Raw genomic sequence first — 24,788 nt, 5'->3', positions numbered from 1 at the left:
CATGGGTGCCCGAGCTTTCAGCCGCTCTGCCCCTCATCTTTGGAACTCTTTACCACCAGACCTTCGTAACTTAGATTCAATACCCCTCTTCAAATCAAGACTCAAAACACACCTATTCCTGACTGCTTATTCATTGTAATCATCTTTTCTTCTCTATCTTTGTTGTTGTTTTTGTTTTCTATCCAATTTTATTTTATTGCTTTGATTTTGTACGGTGTCCTTGAGTGCCCAGAAAGGCGTCTTATAAATAAAATGTATTATTATTAAATCGGTCAATAATTCATAACAGCATGATTTATTTTTTTAAACAATGACAGTTAACAAAAAAATACCACTAAAATTCTCAGGGCCCCACTCATAAAAGTGTTAAAAGTAAGTATTTAAAAAAAAAAAAAAACTTTCAACACTTAAGTCTCCAGACCACGGGTGTCTAAAGTGCGGCCCGGGGGCCCATTTCGGCCTACAGCTCGTTTTTAGTGGCTCTCGGCCGATCATAAAAATTTAATTAATTCATTATTATTGTCAAGTAATATATTTTTAAAATCATTTTTTGTTGAAATTGGATCAAATCACAAGTATTATAGGTCAGAAGTATAAACTCGCTTACATGATTTAATTAACTTAAAACTTTCAATTAATATAAAAAAGACCCCAATACTTGCTCACAAATGCAATTTTGTCAGAATTTATACAATGTAAAGGAGCAAAATAACCTCTGTGATTAATCTGTGTACATGTAGTTAATGCACTATTTTTGTGATTAATCACATGAATTTACTTATTTTTGTCTGCCCTAGTAATTAGATTAGACTAATTGTATTGTCACCTACAACACAAAGCTAACATGGATGTTTAGTTCAGCTACCTTAGCATATATTGACATACATTGTTTTAGCATCAATGCACAAAACGTGTCAAAGTGGCCCCCGCATCTTTTCATTTTACTGAATGGAAACTGTTTGGACGCCCCCTGCTCTAGATCCGTGGATTGTACCTTTTTTAAATTTGTTGTATGCCCTTTTTGCCTAAGACATTGTATGACAAACACCCAAAATATGCAACATTTCCCCCAAAAAAGATTTCAAGGTGGAATATTTGATGTGAAGAAATTGAATAGGTCAATAATTCATAACAACGCTGAGTTTAATTAATTATTATGTTTTGAGCAATGACAGTTTTAAAGAATAAAACAGCTTTGTGTTATCAGAGTAAACAATGCAACTTTTCATACCTCTTTGCGCTTTTATTCCACTTTTAATGTTTATTTTTTAGACCGTTAAAAATGACCCCCGGGCATTTGGACACACCTGGTTTGACCACTCAAAAAGTCATTTAAACGTTCTGCTTGTGGCAAAATCTTTGTTTCAACTAAATAATTTGATTTTTTATTTTGAAATTGCATAATTCCGACAGAGTTCGACATGAAACTCGCCATGTTTATGTACCAGCAACCCGGCCGGCGTGATTTACAGAAATCCAACTGGCCTGCTGTCCTTTTTTTGCCAAAACATGGACTTTTGTTTCCAAAACATGGACTTTTGTTTCCAGCACGTCCTGAACGCCACAAGGTCACGTGCCCGATCACCATGACATCACCATCAAGTCCAAAGGTAAGTCCCTCGGTGTCACTTTCTCTTTTGAACCAGCGTCCATCCATCTTCGTCTTGAGGAGGAGGAGGAGGAGGAGGATGATTTGTTATGTTGACTGAAGTCGTCTCACACTCCATCGCCTGCACACACACACACGCACACACATTCTTATATTTGCTACCTTCTTGAGACCTGAGAAAAATGCCTATCTCTTTAGGACCACCCTTTCTAGATATATAAATATTTGTATTTACAACATTAATAATATATACACACTATGCAAATATAAAAAAGCTTGTCATGAAAAATTTGTTGGAATCTCACAAGAAAAACTTAAAGTCGGCATTTTACTCAACGCAAGTCAAAATTTTACAAGAAAAACAGAACATTTGTGCAATATTATGATAAAAGTTGGAATTTTACTCAATAACAGTCGCAATTTTACGAAAAGAGACACAATTTTACTCGACAAGTCACAATTTTATAAGAAAACTTAAAAATGTTGGCAATATTATAATTGGAAGGATCTTTCTGTGTGGAGTTTGCATGTCCTCCCCGTGACTGCGTGGGTTCCCTCCGGGTACTCCGGCTTCCTCCCACTTCCAAAGACATGCACCTGGGGATAAGTTGATTGGCAACACTAAATGGTCCCTAGTGTGTGGATGTGAGTGTGAATGTTGTCTGTCTATCTGTGTTGGCCCTGCGATGAGGTGGCGACTTGTCCAGGGTGTACCCCGCCTTCCGCCCGATTGTAGCTGAGATAGGCTCCAGCGACCCCCGCGACCCCAAAGGGAATAAGCGGTAGAAAATGGATGGATGGATGGATGGAATTTTTTAAATTATGACCAAAGTCATAATTTTACTCAAAAAATGTCACTATTTTACAAGAACAACCTAAAAAAATTGGCAATATTATGATAAGTCAGAATTTTATGACAAATGTCACCATTTTGCCTTAAAAAGTAATAATTTTACACAAAAAAAGTAATTTTACGAGAAAATATTGCAATATTACAGAAAGAGAATGAATATGAGAACAATTTTATAAGAAAAAAGTCGACACATTGTGAGAAAAAGACTGCTTTTAGTCAATTTATTTTTGGGGGATTTTTTTGTTTGTAAATGGTTTTTAATCTTCATTATTTACTTCAAGTTATTACAGTATGTCTCTATATACATACAGTATTTATTTTATTAATTTTAAATTAATTTAGGCCAATGGAGCGCATTTCAATTTTTTTACACAAACTTGTTATTACATATGTTGACCAGAGGGGGAGCACTTTTAAAACCATCCATCCATCCATCCATCCATCCATCTTCTTCCGCTTATCCGAGGTCGGGTCGCGGGGGCAGCAGCCTAAGCAGGGAAGCCCAGACTTCCCTCTCCCCAGCCACTTCGTCCAGCTCTTCCTGTGGGACCCCGAGGCGTTCCCAGGCCAGCCGGGAGACATAGTCTTCCCAACGTGTCCTGGGTCTTCCCCGCGGCCTCCTACCGGTCGGACGTGCCCTAAACACCTCCCTAGGGAGGCGTTCGGGTGGCATCCTGACCAGATGCCCGAACCACCTCATCTGGCTCCTCTCGATGTGGAGGAGCAGCGGCTTTACTTTGAGCTCCTCCCGGATGACAGAGCTTCTCACCCTATCTCTAAGGGAGAGCCCCGCCACCCGGCGGAGGAAACTCATTTGGGCCGCTTGTACCCGTGATCTTGTCCTTTCGGTCATAACCCAAAGCTCGTGACCATAGGTGAGGATGGGAACGTAGATCGACCGAACCAACACAGTCATTTCAAAAATCCCTCATTTTGATAGATTTCACCACCAGGGGTGCAAATGAGACATTATCTATTAGATGCAATGGTTTTCTGTATTGGGACCATGATTTATGTCCGAACTTGTTCACACCTCCTCATATGGAAGCTACTTTTCCTTGTTGATGTCTCATGAAGGGTAGAAATACAAGAACACACACAGTTGGCTTAGTCCTGGGGTGGCCAATTGTAACACGCAGCTTGTTTTTTTATTGGCCCACAACACATTCTAAAGACAACATAAAAACATCCCAGATGAGAGCATTCCACAAAAAAACTAGAACATGCCATTTTGGAAGAAAATGCGTGTAAATGCTGAAATGCGCAAGCCGAACTTAAATGCTAAAGGTAAGAATACGTCAAGTTTTTAAAAAAGACCAAGCAGACACTGGAAATGTGTGTTATTGTTTGTGCTATGGCGCCATCTTTTGGACGAGTTTGCTCACTGCATTAGCTAATATGCTAACACAAGTGTCTGTGTTAGTATTATTACTTACAGTATCACTACTTCCTCAGTAAATTCAACATAACGTCCCCGTGGAGTTATTGAGTCTGTATAGCTGATTGGAGAGCTAGCTTGAGCTTCTGTTTTGTTTGATCAGCCATTTTACTGCCGTGTTACAGACACCGTTTGGAAACAATTAAGGTATGTAAATAAACATTAACAAGATATTTCTGCGTAAATAACTCATTTCACAACGTATAAGTATTTATGATTCTGATATTTTATATTATAGCACTTTGAGATTTGTTGTTCAAATGTAAAGTGCAATACAAATAAAATGTGTTAGTACCAAGTCTTATGACAATGACAAATCTAAGACTTCAACTGATTGTAATGGAACTGATATGGAAACGATAAAAAAGGTTATTGAAGAGATCTCAAGACCATTAATGTATATTAGTAACCTATCATTTCAAACAGGTACATTTCCAAACAAAATGAAAATAGCTAAAGTTGCACCAATTTATAAGACTGGAGACAAACATCAATTTACAAATTATAGACCTATTTCTTTACTTCCACAATTTTCTAAAATCATTGAAAAACTGTTCAATAACAGATTAGAGAGTTTCACAAACAAAAATAGAATACTCAAAGAGAACCAATGTGGATATAGAGCTAATGTGTCAACTTCAATGGCTTTAATTGAAATTACAGAAGAAATTACCAATGGAATAGATAGTAAAAAAATGTGCGGCAGCAGTGTTTATGGATCTAACTAAAGCATTTGACACAATTACAATATTTTAATCAAAAAACTAGAACGATGTGGCATCAGAGGGTTAGTCTTAAACTGGATAAGAAGTTATCTAACGAACAGGAAACAATACGTTCATTTTGGTACGTTCTACAACGCTAAATATATCCTGTGGTGTACCTCAGGGATCAATACTAGGACCTAAATTATTTAATCTCTATATAAATGACATTTGTAAAGTTACAAAAGATTTAAAGTTAAGTATTATTTGCGGATGATGCAATAGCGCTTTGTTCAGGAGAGAACACACAGAAGATAATACAAATAATAACAGAAGAAATGAACACAATAAAAAGATGGTTTGACAAAAACAGACTATCTTTGAATCTCAGTAAAACTAAAATAATGCTATTTGGTAACAGTAGAAGAGAAAGTCAAACACAAATACAAATAGACGAAATAGAAACTGAAAGAGTAAATTAAACCACATTTCTAGGTATAATGATTGATAATAAATTGAACTGGAAATCTCATGTAAAAAATATACAACATAAAGTAGCAAGAAACACGTCAATAATTAATAAAGAAAAACATGTTCTAGACCAGAAATCACTTCATATTCTCTACTGCTCGCTAGTGTTAACATATCTGAGTTATTGTGTAGAAATATGGGGAAATAACTACAAAAGTACACTTCATTCACTAACGGTGTTACAAAAAAGATCAGTTAGAATAATACATCATGTTGGATATAGAGAACATACAAACACTTTATTTATTGAATCAAAGATACTGAAATTCCACGACATAGTGAATTTGCAAACAGCTAAAATTATACACAAAGCAAACTATAATCTGCTACCCAAGAATATACAACAATTCTTCTCAAAAAAAGAGGAGAAATATAATTTAGAGAAAAATTTAACTTAAAACATTTGTATGCACGTAGAACAATTAAGACCTTCAGTATATCAGTATGTGGACTTAAATGATGGAATGGATTAAGCAAAGCAATCAAACAATGTACTAATATGATCCACTTCAAGAAACTCTTCAAACTTAAAGTGTTTACAAAGTACAAAGAAGAAGAACCATGATAAACATTCTGAATGTATTTCATCCATCCATTCATTAATTTTCAAAATGATCTTACTCATCTCATCATATGAGATGTAACTTACTTCACCGAGTATTATTTATTTATTTTTATTGTGATTACGTATGCAGTATATTGTGAATAAATTGAGAACAGGAAGTGAACGAAAGTTTTACCAACTGTTATGTAAAGGAAAAGGGGTAGGATTAAATAAGCTCTGCTTCTTCCTACTCCTTTTAGAACATGTTGAAAAGAGAAACTGGAAATTGTGATGTATCATGTTGTATGCATGCATGTTCCAAATAAACTCAAACTCAAACTCAATGAAATTGGATAAAAAAATGTTAGCACACTAACATTAGAATTCGCGTATGCTAACTGTTAGCATGTGTCAAGTACCAACTTACATGACTCTGAGGTGTTCAGCTGTAAAATTGGCTATAAATGTTAGCATGCTAGAATGTTAACAGTTAGCATGTGTCAAGTACCAACTTATATGACTCTGAGGTGTTCAGCTGTAAAACTGGATCAAAATGTTAGCATGCTAGAATGTTAACACTTAGCATGTGACAAGTACCAAGTCATATAACTGAGGTGTTCGATTGTAAAACTACATTAAAAAGTTAGCGTGTGTCAAGTACCAAATTATGAGTCTAATGCGTTCGACTGCAAAATGGACTAAAAAAGTTAGCATGCCAATGTTAGTCAGGCTTCCTGGGGCTGAGCCAATCAGTGGCCACGATACTGAACAGCTCAGTCTGATTTGTTTTGGTCTCATCTAGTAGTAATAGTTTTGGACACCCCTGGCTTAGTCACTCAAAAACATTAGATGTGTGTGTGGTGGCGGCACACCTGTGTCTCTTCATCACTCTCTGACTCCGGCGGTGTGGGCACGACCGTGACTTTTGCCCTGAGAGTCTTGTTCTGCGTCAGTGATTGGATGGAGTGTGTGAGCTGCTCCAGCGCCCCCTGCTGCCACTGGCTGAACATCTGCATCAGACCAACGCACACCTGAGGACACACAGTACCATTTTTAGACTAGGGGCGGGCGATACTGCACATTTTTGTACCGATCTGATAGCAAGTAAAAACAGGACCCATCATGTGATATGTTATCAAGATCCTTGCACGTTTTGGGACATTGCACTTTTTTAGTCATAATTAAAGATGGTAAAGACAACTAATCAAACATATTAGTGAACAATATCAACCAAAAAAACTATTATTTACTTTTTAATACATACAATTGTGATGCAAAATAAGTCAACGTAGGCAAAAACTACAAATGGTTTTCATTCAAATCCTCCCATGTCCAAGAACTAATTTCCTGCGTTAGTAAAAACGATCAGCATAACTCAACAAAAAAACACTTGATGCTCATAAAATATCGCAACCTCATTACGCTACTATCAATTCCGATACTAATACTACATTTTCTATCTATTTGGATAGATGGATTAAATCTATTAACGGGAAAAAAAACCTAAACAATTTCAGCAGAAATTGTGTGTGGATGCTGAAAATCTGAACTGAAATGCTAATGGTTAGCATGCTAGCCAGGTAGTGTCATGTCACAAAAAAGCTAACCTTGCTTACATGCTAACAGTTAGCATGTTTGAAGTAACAAAATCCTTGACTCGGAGGTGTGCACCTGTAAAATTATCTCAAAGCTAGCATGTTAACATTAACATACTAGCAAGACGGGTTATACCTGCAAAACGAGCTAAAAGCGCTAGCATAATAAAGTTAACCTATTAACAGTTAGCATGTGTAAAATATAGAAATATTTCTGAGGTATATACCTGCAAAATGACAGTGTATATACACCTGCATGCTAACGTAACAAAATATTTGACTCAGGTGTACACCTGTAAAATTAGCTCAAAGCTGGCATGTTAACATTGGCATACTAGCGAGACAGGGTATAACTGCAAAACTAGCATAATAAAGTTAACCTGCTAACAGTTAGCGTATGTGAAATAAAGAAATATTTCTGAGGTGTATGCCTGCAAAATGGCAATATATATACCTGCAAGCGAACGTAAAAAAAATATCTGACACGAAGGTGTACACCTGTAAAATTAGCTCAAAGCTAGCATGTTATCATTGGTATACTAGAAAGACAGGGTATAACTGCAAAATGAGTTAAAAAAGCTAGCATAATAAAGATAACCTACTGACAGTTAGCATGTGTGAAATATAGAAATATTTCTGAGGTGTATACCTGCAAAATGACAATATATATACCATACTTGCCAACCCTCCCGGATTTTCCGGGAGACTCCCGAAATTCAGCGCCTCTCCCGAAAAACTCCCGGGACAAATTTTCTCCCGAAATTCTCCCGAAATTCAGGCGGACCTGGAGGCCACGCCCCCTCCAGGTCCATGCGGACCTGGAGGCAATGTTGTTGTAATATATTGAGTTGGAGGCAATAAACAGGCTAGGTGATGAGGTACGTCTCTTCACTGTAGACTTCAGAACAGACTCACACACTTGACGTCAGGTGCGCAACACCACGTAAATCGTTGGCCAACCAAAAAGTAACCCCAGTACGCTATAGCCAACATTCACCAGGAGATGGCAACAGACAAACATAGATCACCCAAACAACCCAACCAAAAAATGCAGCAGCTCAATTAAAAAACTGTGCTTAAGCCACATTCTTTTCTTTTTTTTTTAGTACTGAACTCTTAACCCTCATTTGTAAACAATAACATGCTTATTATACAAACAGTATTTGTACATCTTTAACACAGATTTTTATACTGTCTTCAGAGATTCAGTTTTTTTAGTGGTACTCGAAACCTTTCTGGGTACCTGCGGATCACTGGTGGGGTTTTTGTTGTGGGTGATCTGGGTTCTGATGATGGCAACTCAGCAGCCCTTGAATCTGGTTCAATGATGACACTAGTTTGTGTCTGACTCACTGATGGTCCTGGTGATGGAACTGAAACAGCACTGTCCAGTTGTACTGATGGCACATTTTCTGCAACTGATGGAGACTAGATAACTGGCAGTCTCTCCATGTTTTCTCGCCATGGTAACATGTGATCCACATGCATTGTGCGCTGTCTCTGTCCCTCTTGATACAAACATATATATATATATATATATATATATATATATATATATATATATATATATACATATATATGTATGTGCGGGGAAAAAAATCACAAGACTACTTCATCTCAGAGATGAAGTAGTCTTGTGATTTTTTCCCCACACATACATATATTGCGCTCTACTACGGTATCGAGCACTATTTTTTGGATAACCTTATTAAGACATATATATATATATATATATATATATGTCTTAATAAGGTTATTAAGACATATATATATATATATATATATATGTCTTAATAAGGTTATCCAAAAAATAGTGCTCGATACCGTAGTAGAGCGCAATATATGTATGTGTGGGAAAAAAATCACAAGACTATTTCATCTTTACAGGCCTGTTTCATGAGGGGGGGTACCCTCAATCATCAGGCGATTTTAATGGGAGCATTCGCATACCATGGTTTATATAGGGCACAGAGTGGGTGGGTACAGGCTGGCCTAGGGGCGTGGTGATTGGCTCATGTGTTACCTAGGAGGTGTTTCCGTCTATGGCGGCATGTTGTTACAATTTCGCTGCGCTTGTTGAGGGATGACAGGTCTGGAAGGTAAATAATAAACAGTTTCTCTTTCAAGCATAGGTTGCATCTTTTATTACCACTATTGTAAGGTGTGCTGGATGCAAGAATTTGCCATGTTATTGAATATTCAACATTATTGTCTTTGAGGTCCCAAAAATGTCTCAACGAACATTGGACACAAATTCCTCAATCTGATTGACAAACACTTTCCCAAAGACAACACCCTAAGAAAAGTATTCAACAAGAACAACATTAAATTGAGCTACAGCTGCATGAACAATATACGACAAATCATCTCAAACCACAACAAAACAATTGCAAATGAGCCGTCGACCCCCAGACAGAGCGACTCCAAAACCAACAAAGCATGTAACTGTCGAAAGAAACCTGATTGCCCCCTCAACGGGGGGTGCTTACAAACATCAGTTGTCTACCAATCTAAGGTAATACGCAAGGACATTAACACATCCGACACATATGTAGGATTAACCGAGGGTGAATTCAAAACCAGATGGAACAATCACAAGGCTTCTTTCAGGAACAAAAACCTGCGAAATACCACAGAACTCAGCAAACACATTTGGGACTTCAAAGACAATAATGTTGAATATTCAATAACATGGCAAATTCTTGCATCCAGCACACCTTACAATAGTGGTAATAAAAGATGCAACCTATGCTTGAAAGAGAAACTGTTTATTATTTACCGTCCAGACCTGTCATCCCTCAACAAGCGCAGCGAAATTGTAACAACATGCCGCCATAGACGGAAACACCTCCTAGGTAACACATGAGCCAATCACCACGCCCCTAGGCCAGCCTGTACCCACCCACTCTGTGCCCTATATAAACCATGGTATGCGAATGCTCCCATTAAAATCTCCTGATGATTGAGGGTACCCCCCCTCATGAAACAGGCCTGTAGAGATGAAATAGTCTTGTGATTTTTTTCCCACACATACATACATATATATATATATATATTTATTTTATTTAATATATATATATATAAATATATATACATATATATATATATATACAGTATATATATATATACATATATATATATATATATATGTATATATATATACTGTATATATATATATGAAATACTTGACTTGGTGAATTCTAGCTGTAAATATACTCCTCCCCTCTTAGCCACGCCCCCGCCCAACCCCGACCACGCCCCCCACCCCCCACCTCCCGAAATCGGAGGTCTCAAGGTTGGCAAGTATGATATATACCTGCATGCTAACGTAACAAAATATTTGACTCGAAGATGTACACATGTAAAATTAGCTCATGAGCTAGCATGTTAACATTTGCATGTTAGCAAGACAGGGTATAACTGCAAAATGAGCTAAAAAATATTGCATAATAAAGTTAACCTGCTAACAGTTAGCATATGTGAAATAAAGAAATATTTGAGTCTGGAGGGGTATACCTGCAAAATTACAGTATATATATATATATATATATATATATATATATATATACCTGCATGCTAATGTAACAAAATATTTGAGTCTGAGGTGTATACCTGCAAAATTAGCTCAAAGCTAGCATGTTAACATTGGCATGTTAGCAAGACAGGGTATAACTGCAAAACGAACTAAAAAAGGTGGCATAATAAAGTTAACATGCTAACAGTTTGCATTAGTGAAATATATACATTTCTGAGGTGTATACCTGCAAAATTACAGTATATACACCTGCATGCTAACATAACAAAATATTTGACTCGGAGGTGTACATCTGTAAAATTAGCTCAAAACTTGCATGTTAACATCAGCATGTTAGCAAGACAGGGTATAACTGCAAAACGAGCTGAAAAAACTAGCATGATAAAGATAACCTACTAACAGTTAGCATATGTGAAATAAATAAATATTTGAATCTGGAGGTGTATACCTGCAAAATTACAGTATATATACCTGCATGCTAACGTAACAAAATATTTGACTCGGAGGTGTACACCTGTAAAATTAGCTCAAAGCTTACATGTTAACATCGGCATGTTAGCAAGACAGGGTATAACTGCAAAACGAGATGGAATAAGCTGGCATAATAAAGATAACCTATTAACAGTTAGCATGTGTGAAATATAGAAATATTTCTGAGGTGTATACCTGCAACATGACACTATCCATCCATCCATTTTCTACCGCTTATTCCTTTTGGGGTCGCGGGAGCCTATCTCAGCTACAATCGGGCAGAAGGCGGGGTACACCCTGGACAAGTCGCCACCTCAATGACAGTATATACACTATATATGCTAACGTAACAAAATATTTGACTCGGATTTGCCAAAAAGCTAGTATGCTAATATTAGCATGCTGACATCAAATGTGTAATTTATTTATTTTTTGTATTTAATTTGACAATTAATTGTGTCAATTGCACTGATTTGTACTTAGTCTTTTGGTCCGGTTAGTACCGTGTACATGTTATTGGTAGACGTGTAGGTTGAGCACTTAAAGACCTGTGGTAAGCTGCCATCATCCACCACCGTGTGGAACTCCTGGTCCATGAGGGTGGCGATATAGTCTTCCACTTCACACTGATCCAGGTCGGCTGGACAGACACAACACGCGCTGAAAGACAAAGCGCGGGTGGAAGGTGGAAGGTGTCACGTGGTCATATTTACTGTTGTCATGGAAGTACTGCTGGACCACGTCCGCCATCCAGTCGGCTTTCTGCTGCCCGTAGACTCCTCCGAAGCCGTTGTCCACCGCGATCTGAGAGGGGGCGGACACGAGTGTGTGTAACCATGGCAACCACAGACATTTCATAAGTAGACGCAGCATCGACCGCTACTGCCTACTGGCGCTGACGAGACGCGGGGCCGCCATCTTGGAGTGGTGATCCGCTTCACTCAGTGCAATTCATTTGGCAGGAGCAATGAACTGTCAGCGCATTTAATTCATCTTATCTCACTGAATACCACTGATTTTCACCCCCTTTTTTGTCATACGTGTAGCTATGATAAAGGACACATGTTTTATTATTCATAGTTTGCTTAACAGTAATGGAATATTCTTACATGCTATAAGTGACCAGAAGAACGAGATCAAAACTGGGAATATAATCCCAGAGAAGGGGGAAAAAAACGGTCAGCAATTTTTAAGTTGAAGAAACAATATGATTAGGTTATATAAACATGCCTATATTCTACATAAACAATGTATGAATACATTAGATATCTATATATGTTAGGGACCTGTAGACTGTATCTCTTGCTTCAGCAGCAGAGAGTTTATTCTGTTTTGACACTTTGTATTGATATTTTGTATTACAATCTTCCCTTAAATGATAATGTTTGCAGTGATTGTTTTATATGTATTTTTTATGTATGTCGCTTTGGATAAAAGCGTCTGCCAAATACTTAAACATAAACATATATAAACCCCTGAAAGTCTTTATACCACCAATCTGTTTCACTGGATTCAGAATAAAACCAAATTCTGTCTTACCCAACAATGTTAGTATTTGAATATTGTTACTTGAAGACTTATTCCTGGTTACAATTATACTGTTAAGAAAGTATTGTCTTATACTTTGCCCTAAAGGTGAATTTTGTTTTAGGTGGGGCTGAAAGTTTGTAAACCAAACCCCTGTAGGGGGGCCATCCTCCCACAGAAGACTTCTTTGTGATTTTCACATACAAATGAAGCATTCTGGTGCATTCTAACAAAATAATGAAGACAAAATAGAACATTTCATAGGTTTGCAGAGAACTATATACAATATGCACACTGAAGGCATGATGCCACCATATGTTTGCAGAGAACTATACAAAGATAGGCTAAATTTAGACTTGTATAATACTGTATAGCCACTGTCCATCTGATTGTCTAGTTAGCTAACATATACCCCCCCCCCCAAACTTTATGTTATTTAAGTATGACAGTATTAAATGTAATTAATTTCATTGACAAGCAATTCTATTATGGTAATACTCTTGTTTGCTAGCGGCTACGATTTCAGTACTATTGAAGATCTTTGCTCCTTCTCAACTCTGTGGTAATATTCTTTTCACAAAATACAACCAAAGTATGTTAATGTTAAATCTTACTTGTGAAAAGTAATCCCCCGATTCCTATTTTCAACAGTCTGCTCATTTGAGCAGGAAAACGCTAAACAGCAGCCCAGCATCTTTGTTTTCTACCTGTCAACTGTAAGTTTAGCATCTTTGTTTTTTACCTGTCAACTGTCAGTTTAGCATCTTTGTTTTCTACCTGTCAACTGTCAGTTTAGCATTTTTGTTTTGTACCTGTCAACTGTCAGTTTAGCATCTTTGTTTTCTACCTGTCAACTGTCAGTTTAGCATATTTGTTTTGTACCTGTCAACTGTCAGTTTAGCATCTTTGTTTTCTACCTGTCAACTGTCAGGTTAGCATTTTTGTTTTCTACCTGTCAACTGTCAGTTTAGCATTTTTGTTTTGTACCTGTCAACTGTCAGTTTAGCATTTTTGTTTTCTACCTGTCAACTGTCAGGTTAGCATCTTTGTCTTCTACCTGTCAACTGTCAGTTAAGCATCTTTGTTTTCTACCTGTCAACTGTCAGGTTAGCATCTTTGTTTTCTACCTGTCAACTGTCAGTTTAGCATCTTTGTTTTCTACCTGTCAACTGTCAGTTTAGCATCTTTGTTTTCTACCTGTCAACTGTCAGTTTAGCATCTTTGTTTTCTACCTGTCAACTGTCAGTTTACTATCTTTGTTTTCTACCTGTCAACTGTCAGTTTAGCATCTTTGTTTTCTACCTGTCAACTGTCAGTTTAGCATCTTGGTTTTCTACCTGTCAACTGTCAGTTTATCATCTTTGCTTTCTACCTTTCAACTGTCAGTTTAGCATCTTTGTTCTCTACCTGTCAACTGTCAGTTTAGCATCTTTGTTTTCTACCTGTCAACTGTCAGTTTAGCATCTTTGTTTTCTACCTGTCAACTGTCAGTTTAGCATTTTTGTTTTCTACCTGTCAACTGTCAGGTTAGCATCTTTGTTTTCTACCTGTCAACTGTCAGGTTAGCATCTTTGTTTTCTACCTGTCAACTGTCAGTCTAGCATCTTTGTTTTCTACCTGTCAACTGTCAGTTTAGCATTTTTGTTTTCTACCTGTCAACTGTCAGTTTAGCATCTTTTTTTTCTACCTGTCAACTGTCAGTTCAGCATTTTTGTTTTCTACCTGTCAACTGTCAGTTTAGCATCTTTTTTTCTACCTGTCAACTGTCAGTTTAGCATCTTTGTTCTCTACCTGTCAACTGTCAGTTTAGCATCTTTGTTTTCTACCTGTCAACTGTCAGGTTAGCATCTTTGTTTTTTACCTGTCAACTGTCAGTTTAGCATCTTTGTTTTCTACCTGTCAACTGTCAGTTTAGCATCTTTGTTTTCTACCTGTCAACTGTCAGTTTAGCATCTTTGTTTTGTACCTGTCAACTGTCAGTTTAGCATCTTTGTTTTCTACCTGTCAACTGTCAGGTTAGCATCTTTGTTTTCTACCTGTCAACTGTCAGGTTAGCATCTTTGTTTTCTACCTGTCAACTGTCAGTTTAGCATCTTTGTTTTCTACCTGTCAACTGTCAGTTTAGCATCTTTGTTTTCTACCTGTCAACTGTCAGTTTAGCATCTTTGTTTTCTACCTGTCAACTGTCACTTTAGCATCTTTGTTCTCTACCTGTCAACTGTCAGTTTAGCATCTTTGTTTTCTACCTGTCAACTGTCAGTTTAGCATCTTTGTTTTCTACCTGTCAACTGTCAGTTTAGCATCTTTGTTTTCTACCTGTCAACTGTCAGTTTAGCATCTTTGTTTTCTACCTGTCAACTGTCAGTTTAGCATCTTTGTTTTCTACCTGTCAACTGTCAGTTTAGCATCTTTGTTTTCTACCTGTCAACTGTCAGTTTAGCATCTTTGTTTTCTACCTGTCAACTGTCAGTTTAGCATCTTTGTTTTCTACCTGTCAACTGTCAGTTTAGCATCTTTGTTTTCTACCTGTCAACTGTCAGATTAGCATCTTTGTTTTCTACCTGTCAACTGTCAGGTTAGCATCTTTGTTTTCTACCTGTCAACTGTCAGTTTAGCATCTTTGTTTTCTACCTGTCAACTGTCAGTTTAGCATCTTTGTTTTCTACCTGTCAACTGTCAGTTTAGCATCTTTGTTTTCTACCTGTCAACTGTCACTTTAGCATCTTTGTTCTCTACCTGTCAACTGTCAGTTTAGCATCTTTGTTTTCTACCTGTCAACTGTCAGTTTAGCATCTTTGTTTTCTACCTGTCAACTGTCAGTTTAGCATTTTTGTTTTCTACCTGTCAACTGTCAGGTTAGCATCTTTGTTTTCTACCTGTCAACTGTCAGATTAGCATCTTTGTTTTCTACCTGTCATCTGTCAGTTTAGCATCTTTGTTTTCTACCTGTCAACTGTCAGTTTAGCATTTTTGTTTTCTACCTGTCAACTGTCAGTTTAGCATCTTTGTTTTCTACCTGTCAACTGTCAGTTTAGCATATTTGTTTACTACCTGTCAACTGTCAGTTTAGCATATTTGTTTTCTACCTGTCAACTGTCAGTTTAGCATCTTTGTTTTCTACCTGTCAACTGTCAGTTTAGCATATTTGTTTTCTACCTGTCAACTGTCAGTTTGGCATCTTTGTTTTCTACCTGTCAACTGTCAGTTTAGCATCTTTGTTTTCTACCTGTCAACTGTCAGTTTAGCATCTTTGTTTTCTACCTGTCAACTGTCAGTTTACTATCTTTGTTTTCTACCTGTCAACTGTCAGTTTAGCATCTTTGTTTTCTACCTGTCAACTGTCAGTTTAGCATCTTGGTTTTCTACCTGTCAACTGTCAGTTTATCATCTTTGCTTTCTACCTTTCAACTGTCAGTTTAGCATCTTTGTTCTCTACCTGTCAACTGTCAGTTTAGCATCTTTGTTTTCTACCTGTCAACTGTCAGTTTAGCATCTTTGTTTTCTACCTGTCAACTGTCAGTTTAGGCTGCTCGCCGGCTCCTCATCACCACTTCAAGATGGCGGCCGAATTTCTCGCGTCATAGCAGCCAATGCTGCGTCTACTAATAAGATGTCTGTGTGATTAATCCTATGTTAATAATACAGCACGTCCTAGCTAGCTAGCTAGCTAGCCAGCTCAACAAGCTCGTCTCTCGTTGTGCGAGCGCACACTCAGAAAGCCGTCCGACCGTACGTTAATATATGACTGTGTTCATGTGTTCATGTGTTCATGTGTTCACCTGAAGAACGGGCCAGGTGTGCAGCACCGCTCGCACTCCGTCGGTGAAAACCGCACGCGAATCCCCGGGCGCCGCCATGTTGGATGGGACACACATGCGCAGTCGATGTCGATGCGCGGATGTGGACCAGACGGAAACAATCCACGCCTGCGTGACAGATCGTTTGATGACGCGACTTACGGGGCAACTCGGCGTGTTTTATGCAGTTATTTTGCCCCTTGCGGCGTAAAACACATGAATTGTGTATCGTTTATACTTTAGACTACTAATTATGGTTGAAAGATAGTTTGTTCATGTATAAACGTCACTTCCCTATCTCTCCCGGAAGTCCCGCCCCCCAACCAAAGTCATTGGCGAACAACCCGTAGCCAGCCGCTACAATATAATTAGAAATGTACTTCTCAATTTCTCAATAGTGTTTATTTACATCACTGCAGACTGGGGGAGAACTCTGCTGTCCATATTTGCATAATTCATTTGTATATGTCTCCAATATGTACTGTATATATATATATATATATATATATATATATATATATATATATATATATATACACACAAAATGTGTATATATACGCAGTATGTATATATATACACAGTATGTATATACAATATATGTATACTGTGTGTGTATATATATATGTAGATATACATGTGTGTGTATATGTATATTCTGTGTGTATGTATATATATATATATATATATATATATATATATATATATATATATATATATGTGTGTGTGTGTGTGTATATACAGTGCATATGTGTATGTGTGTATACATATGTGTGTATATGTATATATATATGTGTGTATATATATATACTGTGTGTGTATATATATATATATACATATATATATATATATATATATGTGTGTATGTGTGTATATATGTGTGTATATGTATGTGTATGTGTATATATACATATACACGATTAATACATAGAAATTAATCGTTAATAATTTTGACATTAGAGAAATAGAATAAATACGCACCATCTGCAACCCCGAAAGGGACAAGCAGTAGAAAATGGATGGATGGATTCCATTTCCAAAAATGCTGCTTCAGATAATGTGTAGTAACATTTGAGCAGAGTTAATTGTCACATAAGTGCAAAAAGAAGAGGTCATACACGTCAAAGTTGTTCATTGTAAAGCTTGCAAACATTAAAACATACATTGTCCCACGAAAACCTTTAAAAATGTCAAATATCAGGGCAATAAAGGAAGTAAAGATGAAGGTAGCATTCGTCAAATCAGCAGTTTTTCTTTGTTGGGCATAACAAATTGGTTGGCTCCGCCTCCTCCTCTCACGTGCGCCCTCTAGTGGCCGTCAGGTTGCGTGTCAGCTGTTGTAGTTGCTGGATGAGCAGGGAGAGTTCTGCAGTGGTGGCCTCCTTGTCCCTCACGGCGCCCGTCAACCTCCACAGCACGCTGCCCTGTTGCACTGACAAACAACATGGGGCTGTGCTATGACATGCTGCCATGACAGGACGTGTGCTAGCAAAGGAGGCGCTTGCTGACCCAGGAAGTAGAAGATGAGCAGGAGGGTGATGAGGAGCAGGGTGGTGACGCCACAGGCCATGGCGTACACTCGTGACGAGCTGCCACTCAGCATGTCCTGAACACCACTCGGCCACTGGCCGCCTCGTCCGCCCACGCCGGTCATGTGGCGCACGTGTCCATTCACAGAAGGTGTATACGTGGGCCGGGGGGGCCTCGATCCTGGAATCACAGTGTGTGTACCTTTTGAACTGTGCTACCAGCATACTACTGTGTATACCCTTGCCTTATAACTGTACACACAGTACTTCTACGTGCCAGCTGTGTGTGTGTGTGTACCCTTGTATTTACTGTATGCTACAACGTGTGTGTGTGTGTACCCTTATAACTGTACATATATTACTTATACGTGCTAGCTCTGTGTGTGTGTGTGTGTGTGTGTGTGTGTGTGTGTGTGTGTGTGTGTGTGTGTGTGTGTACCCTTGTATTTACTGTATGCTACAACATGTGTGTGTACCCTTGTACTTAATGTATGCTACAACGTGTGTGCATACCCTTATAACTACACGAGCTGCTTATGTACAGTACTGTAGGCATGTGTGTTGTATTTATGCTACATGTATGTGTGTGTACCCTTATAACTACACAAGCATCTTGCATGCAGTATGTGTGTGTACCATTGTGTTTATGCTACAATGGTACGCACACATATTTGGTATGTCGTTGTGGCTTGTGCAGCCCTTTGAGGTATTTGTGATTAAGGGCTATAGATGTCAACTTTGATTGATTGATTGATTGAACATGTGTGTGTACCCTTATAACTGACCAACCAGCTTATATATAGTATGTGTGTCCCATTGTGTTTACTGTATAGTACAACATTTGTGTGTACCCTTATAACTACACAGCCACCTTGGATACAGTATGTGTGTGTACGCTTGTGTTCATGCTACCAACATGAGTGTGTGCCCATATAACTACACAACCATCCTATATACAGTATGTGTGTGTACCCTTGTGTTTAGGCTACCAACATATGTGTGTACCCTTAAAACTGATCAACCAGTTTATATACAAAAACCCAAAAGCAGTGAAGTTGGCACGTTGTGTAAATGGAAAATAAAAACAGAATACAATGATTTGAAAATCCTTTTCAACTTATATTCAATTGAATAGACTGCAAAGACAAGATATTTAATGTTCACACTGGGATTTTTTTTTATTTTTTGCAAATATTAGCTCATTTGGAATTTGATGCCTGCAACATGTTTCAAAAAAGCTGACACAAGTGGCAGAAAAGACTGAGAAAGTTGAGGAATGCTCATCAAACACTTATTTGGAACATCCCACAGGTGAACAGGCTAATTGGGAACAGGTGGGTGCCATGATTGGGTATAAAAGCAGCTTTCATGAAATGCTCAGTCATTCACAAACAAGGATGGGGCGAGGGTCACCACTTTGTCAACAAATGCCTGAGAAAATTGTTTAAGAACAACATTTCTCAACCAGCTATTGCAAGAAATTTAGGGATTTCACCATCTACGATCTGTAATATCAACAAAAGGTTCAGAGAATCTGGAGAAATCTCTGCACGTAAGCGATGATATTACGGACCTTCGATCCCTCAGGTGGTACTGCATCAAAAAGCGACATCAGTGTGTAAAGGATATCACATGGGCTCAGGAACACTTCAGAAAACCACTGTCAGTAACTACAGTTGGTCGCTACATCTGTAAGTGCAAGTTAAAACTCTACTATGCAAAAACAAAGCCATTTATCAACAACACCCAGAAACGCCGCATGCTTCGCTGGGCCCGAGCTCATCTAAGATGGACTGATACAAAGTGTAAAAGTGTTCTGTGGTCTGACGAGTCCACATCTGAAATTGTTTTTGGAAACTGTGGACGTCGTGTCCTCCGGACCAAAGAGGAAAAGAACCATCCGGATTGATCTAGGCGCAAAGTTGAAAAGCCAGCATCTGTGATGGTATGGGGGTGTATTAGTGCTCAAGGCATGGGTAACTTACACATCTGTGAAGGCACCATTAATGCTGAAAGGTACATACAGGTTTTGGAGCAACATATGTTGCCATCCAAGCAACGTTACCATGGACGCCCCTGCTTATTTCAGCAAGACAATGCCAAGCCACGTGTTACATCAACGTGGCTTCATAGTAAAAGACTGCGGGTACTAGACTGGCCTGCCTGTAGTCCAAACCTGTCTCCCATTGAAAATGTGAAGCCTAAAATAGCACAATGGAGACCCCCGGACTGTTGAACAACTTAAGCTGTACATCAAGCAAGAATGGGAAAGAAATCCACCTGAAAAAATGTGTCTCCTCAGTTCCCAAATGTTTACTGAGTGTTGTTAAAAGGAAAGGCCATGTAACAAAGTGGTAAAAATGCCCCTGTGACTACTTTTTTGCAATGTGTTGCTGCCATTAAATTCTAAGTTAATGATTATTTGCACACAAAAAAATGAAGTTTCTCAGTGTGAACATTACATATCTTGTCTTTGCAGTCTATTCAATTGAATATAAGTGTCAGGAAGTGGTGGTGACAAGCGCCAAGATGCAGAGATGGCAGGCTGGATGCAGGAAAACATGATTTAATGTCCAAAACAAAATGCAGGAAATCAGGAAACAGGCAAACTGCAAACAGCTAACAGCTAACAAGATACAGCCAACAAAAAAAAACAAGAAACAAGGAGCTAGGAGACATCAAACTGCAAATAGTTATCAGGAACCAGCAAACGGGAACAGCTCACAGCAAACAATACTCCAGCCTGACTGGAGGGCGAGGCAGGCATAAATAGTGGCCTGATTGGCAATTGCCACCAGGTGTGCCGGACTGCCAATCAGATACGGGTGAAGGAAAGAAGTGCTCAGAGAGAAGTGCAGGAAAAGGAACCAAAATAAGAGCGCTGACAGGAAATAAAACACAAAAAGATGAAAAACTAAAACATAACCAAACTGTCAGTGACAAGCCTGACAATAAGTTGAAAAGGATTTGCAAATCATTGTATTCTCTGTTTATTTACCATTTACACAACGTGCCAACTTCACTGCTTTTGGGTTTTGTACATAATGTGTGTGTACCCTTGTGCTCATTCTACAAACATGTGTGTAACCCTTATAACTGACCAACCAGCTTATATACATGTGTACCCTTGTGTTTATCCTACCAACATATATGTATGTACTCTTACAACTACACAACCAGCCTATATACAATGTGTGTACCCTTGTGTTTGTCCTACCAACATATGTGTGTACCCTTATAACTACCAACCAGCTTATATACAGCATGTGTGTGTACCTCTATGTTTTGTGGGCGCCGTTTATGTGTGTTTACAATTGTGTTTGTGCTGCCAGTTATTAAGTGTGTGTACTTCTATAACTGTGCCACCAGAATACACGTGCGTACCCACCAACTCATGGTCACAGCGTGTCTGTACTGTCATGTGGACACATACCCCTGTAATTGTGGCCACACTGTAAGTGTGTGTACTGTTTTGCCTGGGCTGCAAGCGTATACCTTTGTGACATGGCTAACATGGGTGTGTGTACACTTGGCTATCAGTCTTTGCATGTGTGTACCGTTGTGTTTGTGGTCACAGAATACAAGTGTGTACCCTGGTAACAGTGCTATTGGCATATTAGTGTGTATACAATTTAAACTGTGTTCCTTGTGTGTGTACCTTTACCTGTGCTCACATTGTGTTGTACTAGTATAACATTGCTAGCAATATGTGTGTGTACCTTTACATTCAGGCATGTGTGTACCTAGTGCCTGTGCTCACATTGTGTTGTTCTAGTATAACATTGCCAGCAATATGTGTGTGTACCCTTGTGTCTGTGGTCCCAGTATGTACAAAGTGTACGTGTGTACCCTTGTGACTGTGCTACCACCATCTTAGCGTGTACAACCTAGCCTCTGTTGGTGTATTATTATAAATGCATCTAATATAATGGTGTACTTTTGTGCGTATGTGCTACCTAGTCTCTTCGTGTGTATACCTTTTCCTAATAGAACATGTACGTGCTTCTGTCTACCATATCTGCCTGTGTTTATGTACTCTGGTGTCTGCGCTTAACGTGTGTGTGCACCTGCACAACTGTACATTGCACACTGTATGTTTATGTACCCTTGTGAATATGGCTTGCAGAGTGTGTGTGTTTGGTAACATACACATGTGGTGTCATGCCTTGTCTCTTTACTCATAGTTTACAGTCTGCTTGTGTACCTTTTTAAGATTTGTAATGGCTGCATGTGTTCAGTGTTGTTTGAACAGTGTGTGTATGTACCTAGGTGAATGGTCTCAACTTGTGTGTGTACCAAATGAATCTTTTGCATTGTACTGCAGTTGTAACCACTGTGGCCTACGCCTTATCACGTGTGTGTACCGCTTCTACTTTGATGTGTGTGTGCGTGTGTGTACCTTTGTGGTTGTGTTCCGGGTGTGTCCGGTGAAGGTCGTTAATGGAGTCCACCGAATGGAGCTCAATTTCAGTCAGGTCTTTGTCGTTGACCCTGTAGGTCTGAGGAGTGGTCTGCGACGAAGGGGGTCTCGACATGTCGCCTCCTCAAATTCACACACAAACTCACACTGAGAACAAAGTTATGGAAGTTTGTTTGTGTCTTTATTATCAACACTGACTTTATGTCACTCAATGTGATGACCATTTTATTGAATACAAATGTGTAAGCAAAATGTGTGTTTAAAAGTACAGTTAGTTCAAAGATAGTGTTTAAAATTGAGTGTAAAAAAATTGAGTACCGTATAAAAAATGAGTGTAGAAAAATTGAGTGTAAAAAAATTCAGTGTAGAAAAATACACTGTGAAAAAATTCAATATTTAAATGTATTTTTAAATAATTCAGTTTAGAAACATTCAGTGTAGAAAACCAGAGTGTAGAAAATTGAGCGTACAAAAAAATTTGATGTAGAAAAATACAGTTTTGAAAGATTCAGTGTAAAAAAAACCAGTGTAGAAAAATTGTGTGGAAAATTTCAGTGTAAAAAAAATCTGTGTAAAAACATTCAATGTAGAAAAATTCAGTGTAAAAAATATCCATGTAGAAAAAATAAATGTAGAAAAATTCAGTGTAAAAAAATTCCGTGTAGAAAAATTCAGTGTAAAGAAAATTATGTGTAAAAAAATTCAGTGTAGAATTTTTTTTTGCAGAAAGTTTCAGTGAAAATTCAATGTAAAAACAATTCAGTGTAAAAAAATCAATGAAAAAAATTGAGTGTAAAAAAATCAGTGTAAAGAAAATTGAGTGTAAAATAATTCAGTTTAGAAACATTCAGTGTAGAAAAACCGAGTATATAAAATTGAGTGTATAAAAATTGATTGTATAAAATTGAGTGTATAAAAATTGAGTGTATAAAATTGAGTGTGTAAAAATTGAGTGTACAAAAATTCAATGTAGAAAATTGGGTGTAAAAAAAATCAGTGTAAAGAAAATTATGTGTAAAAAAATCAGTGTAGAAACATTTTTTGCAGAAAGTTTCAGTATAAAAGCATTCAATGTAGAAAAAAATCTGTGTAGAAAAATCCAGTGTAAAAAAAATAAATCAGTGTAGTAACTTCAATGTAAAAACAATTCAGTGTAAAAAATTCTATGTAAAAAAAATTCAGTGTAGAAAATTGAGTGTAAAATAATTCAGTTTAGAAATATTCAGTGTAGAAAACCCGAGTGTAGAAAATTGAGTGTATTAAAATTGAATGTATAAAATTGAGTGTTGAAAAATTGAGTGTAGAAAAATTGAGTGTAGAAAGCATTCAGTGTGGAAAAATCCAGTTTAAAAAAAATCAGTGTAAAAACGATCAATGTAGAAAAATTGAGTGTAGAAAAATTTTGTGTAAAAAAATTGTTTAGAAAATGTAGTTTAAAAAAATGTTGTGTAAAAATTTGAGTGTAGAAAAATTCTCTGTAAAAAAATTGAGTGTAAAGAAAATTCCATGTGTAAATATTGAGTGTAAAAAAAATTTGTGTAAAAGAATTCTGTGCAAAAATATTTGTTGCTTTAAAACTCAAGACTCATTTCCGGTGAATTAATACTGAAGCAAGTTTTAGAAGCAGCCAATGAGGAGTCAAGTTTGCAGTCACGTGACACGGCTGCAACAAAGGGGCAGGTTCTGCAACTACATGCTAGTCTTGGCTTTTGAAGAACACATTTTTCTGCACTCAATTTTTTTTACACACTGTATTTTAAAAACACTATATTTCCACGAATGTAATCTTTACACATACAAATTTCGCTCACATTTATTCAATGAAATTATTTGTAAATAAAAAGGTTCAAAAATGTTTTAATTACAATTTAAATAATTCAGTGTAAAAAAAACCAAGTGTTGGTAATAAGACAAGTTTTCTGGGAAAATAGCCCTCTTCTTTTTACACTTGTATGACGATTAATCATGTTAAAATGTTTGAGTATGACCACAGCTTGACCCTGGAACAGATTATTCTTATGTACAACAACATTGTACGTACCTTTTATCCACCATGAAGAAAAGCAGTGTAGATGTTCTTCCTGTTGTTGGGTGTCGATCAATGTTGGGCCAAAACCCCTAATTGTTTGCTCTCAATCCAAACCAGTCCTGAAGAAAAAGACCTGGCTTCGTCTTCAGGACTGTCCACCCGAGAGGACGTTCCCGTGCCGCCCCTTTAGCCGAGTCTCTCGTTGGAGA

General features: G+C 37.7%; 1 protein-coding gene across 1 annotated transcript; it reads right to left on the bottom strand.

Moving 5' to 3' along the window:
• Positions 1 to 1,125: 1,125 nt before the first annotated feature.
• Positions 1,126 to 24,776, bottom strand: tsr2 (TSR2 ribosome maturation factor). Its single transcript, XM_061985513.2, has 9 exons — positions 24,592 to 24,776; positions 22,530 to 22,697; positions 18,111 to 18,311; positions 17,583 to 18,033; positions 16,587 to 16,733; positions 11,994 to 12,084; positions 11,829 to 11,920; positions 6,552 to 6,710; positions 1,126 to 1,730 (listed from the first exon to the last, which is right to left on the bottom strand). The coding sequence occupies exons 4-9, from the start codon at positions 17,583 to 17,585 to the stop codon at positions 1,626 to 1,628; spliced, it is 597 nt and encodes a 198-aa protein (XP_061841497.2). The 5' UTR covers positions 17,586 to 18,033; positions 18,111 to 18,311; positions 22,530 to 22,697; positions 24,592 to 24,776; the 3' UTR covers positions 1,126 to 1,625.
• Positions 24,777 to 24,788: the final 12 nt, after the last annotated feature.

This window comes from Nerophis lumbriciformis, linkage group LG23 (assembly GCF_033978685.3).
Source record: "Nerophis lumbriciformis linkage group LG23, RoL_Nlum_v2.1, whole genome shotgun sequence".
NCBI lineage: Eukaryota > Metazoa > Chordata > Actinopteri > Syngnathiformes > Syngnathidae > Nerophis > Nerophis lumbriciformis.
Note: the sequence above shows the minus strand (reverse complement) of the source record. Positions and strands in the feature narration are given on the sequence as shown.

Coding starts and splice junctions, on each gene's coding strand:
- tsr2 (XM_061985513.2), bottom strand. Junction 12,085..16,586: donor ACACCTGGCCCGTTCTTCAG/GTGAACACATGA, acceptor GCCCCCTCTCAG/ATCGCGGTGGACAACGGCTT. Junction 1,731..6,551: donor AGAGTGATGAAGAGACACAG/GTGTGCCGCCAC, acceptor GTGTGTGTGCAG/GCGATGGAGTGTGAGACGAC.